Source organism: Tupaia chinensis, unplaced genomic scaffold (assembly GCF_000334495.1).
Source record: "Tupaia chinensis unplaced genomic scaffold, TupChi_1.0 Scaffold149964_1, whole genome shotgun sequence".
NCBI lineage: Eukaryota > Metazoa > Chordata > Mammalia > Scandentia > Tupaiidae > Tupaia > Tupaia belangeri.
The window spans coordinates 655,604-659,562 of NW_006209805.1; the positions used below are offsets into that span (position 1 = coordinate 655,604).

Here is a 3,959-nt window from a genome sequence, read left to right on the forward strand (position 1 = left end):
CCAAGCGCCCCCCCAGCCTGGGGCGGCACGCCAGTGCCGCCGGCTTCCCGCTGTCTGGGGCAGGCGCCTGGACCCTGGGCCGGGGCCACCGGAGCCCGCTGACCGCCGCGGGCCTGGCGGAGCCGCCCAGCGAGGGGCCCAGCCCCGACGCCGTGGAGGACATCGCTCACCTGCTGGCCGACGTGGCCCGCTTCGCCGAGGGCCTGGAGAAGCTCAAGGAGTATGTACTGCGTGAGGGTGAGCACGGGGCACCCGCAGGGGGCAGGCACGGGGTTCCCCACCCCGGCCTCGGGAAGGGCTGTGTGGAAGGCACGGCAGCAGGGCCTCTGCGGGGTGTGCATGTGCAGGCCCACGGAGTGCCCTGTGCTGGGAAGTGCAGGCCCACCCAGGCGGGGCGTCGGAAGGGCGAGGGTGCAAGGCCAGGGCAGTGGGGAGCCACAGAAGGTGGCACAGCACCGAATCGTCCGGGTCAGGTGCGCGTTCTGGAACGGCGCCTGGAGGCGGGCTCAGACGTGGCGGGCTCAGGAGGGGTGCCCCACAGAGCTGCGGAGGGGCCTGAGGCCTGCGGGATGGAGTTCCGTTTTCTCTCCCCGAGCTGACAGCGCTGCTTCCTGCCGGGTTATTTTCATCTGCTTCCTGTTTGTCCCTGGCAGCGAGGCGGGCACCTCGTGCGTGGCCTTCTGCCCGGAAACCACAGTGCCAGGGCCATGCCAAGCGCTCTGGCCCGTTCTACAGATGATGAGACTGAGGCCATGGGGGTGGCGCCGGCTGGGCCGCCGAGGGGCGGGAGCCGCGTTCGCGTCCTGCGTCCTGCGCGCCAGGGGTTTCTGCTGAGGCTGTAGGCCGCTGTCCCGAACGTGGGAGCCCTGGGTTATCTGGTCTCAGGGGCGGAGGCAGAGCCGGTTTCCTGGGGAAACTCTAATCTCCGTTCCTTTCCGATCCCTGCGCTTCCCTGGAGGCCGGCCTGGGGGCCCGCAGCTTCCCTCCTAGCCTCAGGGACATGTCAGTAAAAGGGGCAAGGAACAGCAGCCTGGGGGTCTGCAGGCGCACCCCGCTTGCTTGTGGGTTTCAGCCCTGGGCCTGTTTCCCCGCGCACCCTCGACCCCCTCCACTAGAATCCACCGCCTCAGGTTCCAGACTCCTCTCTGCAAGTGGGGAGAGCTGCGACCCCGACCAGGGCGAATGGGACGCCGGGGCGGGGCTTCCCTCCGCAGGGTGGGGCTTCCCTCCGCGGGGCGGGGCGTCTGGACCGGCCGGAGCCGGTTTGGCCGCCTGCGGGCCACCAGAGACCCCACAGCAGTCAGTCGCCTGCCCCCACGCGCTCTCGTCCCACGCCCCCGACGGCTACAATGTGCATCTGCGGGACCGTGCACCTGGCACCCGGCGGGGGTCCCGTGCGTTCTGGCGCAGGGCCCCGAGGTGAGGGGACAGTCCCGGGTGAGGGGACAGTCCTGGGTGCAGGGACTCCGATCTTGGCCTGGAGCACTAGGCGCCTGGGGAGCGTGCACCCCGTGGCTGGGCTCCTCGCTTGCTTGTCTGTGCCAAGCCGGGCACTCCTGAGGCTCACCAGAGCGCCCCCGCCATCTGCCTCCCGGGTGGGGGTGCAGCCCAGATCGACCTGGAGGCACGTTAGGGAGGAAGGTCCTGGCCCTTTCCCATCCAGCCTCTCTGGTTCTCAAAGCCCATTCCGGCATCCTTGAGGGGAGCCAGCCAGATTCAGGCCACAAATCCAGGGCCGGCTGAGCACCAGGGACTGCTCCAGGGCTAGGCTCCCCCAAGGTGGCCTCCCCGCCTCGGGGGAGAGGGGGGACGGGAAACCACGGCACCTGTTGTCATGTTCCACTTGGTTCTTAGCAGCTTTCGTGGGCAGTCAGGCCACAGGCTCAAAGCTGGCTGGCGCCTGGCCTGCTCCCTGGTCTCAGGGACTCTGGCCACTCCTCACCCTTCCACCACACCCCCACGTGGCTCTCTATGGCTCGCTTGCCTGCGAATGCCTCGGGTATCCCCCTTCCCCAACCAAGGCCATCCGAGAGAGCAGGCCACGACCCTGCTTCACTGTCACGCTCTGTGGCTTTCGGTTGTCCTGGAGAAAATGCCTCGTGTCCGGCAACTTGCGCCCTGAGAGCCAGTGTGGATGGAACAGCCGTGACCACCAGGAAACCGCTTCCCTCTCTGTGCTTGTTCCTTGTCTTCAAGCGCGACGTTCCTGCCTCCTGGGGTGGCGGCCAGGAGAGTGAGACTGAGGGGTGACGTGGGGTCCGGCACCAGGCAGGCAGGGCAGAGCGTGAGCTGGACAGAGCCTTGGCAGTGCCGAGGAGTCAGGGCAGCGGAGGGGCTGGGTGGGCCCCATGGAGAGGGGCCCCAGGACTGCAGCCTGGAGGGTAAGCTCACCGGAAGGATGGAGCGTCTGCCCACTGGGGACCTTCTGTGCCAACGTGGGGCTTCGCTGGCCCGGCCAGTAGCCCAGAGAGGGACAGAGCTCCACCCAAGGCCTCCAGCCAGCCCCACACAGCCTCGGTCTCCCTTGTGGGGCAGGCGAGCTGAGGAGCAGGGAGGAGGTGGGCAGACTGCTCCGAGGACCAAGGGCTCCCTGCCGCTCACGGCCGCCCTTCCCGCAGACCTCCTGGAGGCGCGCCGGCCACTGGCCCACGAGTGCCTGGGTGAGGCCCTTCGTGTGATGCGTCAGGTCATCTCCAAGTACCCGCTGCTGAACACCGTGGAGACGCTCACAGCTGCGGGCAACCTCATCAACAAGGTCAAAGGTCAGCTGGCTGGGACAGAGCAGCTTGGGCTCTTCACCTGGGAGGGCTTCCTGGAGGAGGGAGCGTTTGAAGCCGGTTCTGAAGGATACATAGAAGTTTGGTGGCGTGGTGGTTAAGGTTGCTGGACTCCCACATGGCCAACCATGGTTCAAGTCCCGAACCTTGCTTGCTTTCTCGCTTTCCCTCTCCTCTCTCTAAATAAATTTAAATAAAATAATTCTTTAAAAAATTACTAAAAAAAAATAACAGTTAGTGTAACGGCTATGTTGCTGGACTCCCATGTAGTTCACCGCAGTTTGAGCCCTGGACTCAGTGGCTTAAACTCACGCTGGGCGCGTGCCCAAGATCCCGAGAGGAGAATGGAGAAGGGATTGCGGCGTGGCTATCCCCCCGGGGGGTGATTTCTCGCTTTCTGTCTCTCTGTCTTTCTGGCAAGCGCATGCACCCTATAGCTAAAACCTCTCAAAAAAAAAAAAAGTTTGGCCACCCAGCTCCCCGGGATGCTTGAAGGGCCCAGGGCTCCGGCCAGTTGCAGGGAGGGCGGGCTGGGAGGGGGCCGACCTCAGCCGGGTCTCCGCCTCCCAGGCTTCCATTATGAGTGCAACAGCGAGCCGGACAAGAGGGAGTTCGAGAAGGCCCTGGAGACCATAGCAGTGTCCTTCAGCGGCACGTGAGCTGAGCAGACCCTGGGGTGGGCGGGCGCCCTGCCCTGGCCTCCTCATGCTGAACCCCTGGCCCTGCAGGGTGTCCGAGTTCCTCATGGGTGAAGTGGACAGCAGCACCCTCCTGGCCGTACCTCCCGGGGACCCCAGCCAGGTGCGCACAGGGGGCGGGCCTGCAGGCATCCTCCCTCCATGTCCTCCATGATGGGCATCCGCAGGGGCCGTCCTGGGGCTGGACTCAGCTGTGTCTCCCCCTACAGTCCATGGAGAGCCTGTACGGCCAGGGCGGCGAGGGCACCCCCCCTACCTCAGAGGACTGCGATGCGGGTGCGTCTCCCCAGCACGGAGGGAGAGGGCAGGCCCTGGGCTCCCGGTGGTGGGGAACGGGGGTGGGGGCGCTGGGAAACAGCAGAGATGGTGGGCCCTGGCCAGGCCCGCGGCACCGCGGATAGGCAGGGAGGGGGCAGTGGCGAGGCCGGGCTGTGCTGGACCCGCAGGCTGCCCGCCCCCCGAGGAGGTGGACCTGGTGCTGCAG

The 3,959-nt window shown here is 66.4% G+C and overlaps 1 protein-coding gene across 1 annotated transcript in view; it reads left to right on the plus strand.

The window, feature by feature from the left end:
- Positions 1-260: 260 nt before the first annotated feature.
- ARHGAP45 (Rho GTPase activating protein 45) overlaps positions 261-3,959 on the plus strand; it is an 11,917-nt gene continuing 8,218 nt past the window's right edge. Inside the window, 6 exon segments of the mRNA XM_027769540.1 lie at positions 261-1,419; positions 2,619-2,762; positions 3,348-3,432; positions 3,506-3,578; positions 3,685-3,751; positions 3,922-3,959. The exon segment at positions 3,922-3,959 is cut by the window's right edge and continues 62 nt beyond it. Coding sequence (XP_027625341.1) covers positions 1,350-1,419; positions 2,619-2,762; positions 3,348-3,432; positions 3,506-3,578; positions 3,685-3,751; positions 3,922-3,959 — 477 coding nt within the window. The 5' untranslated portion in view covers positions 261-1,349.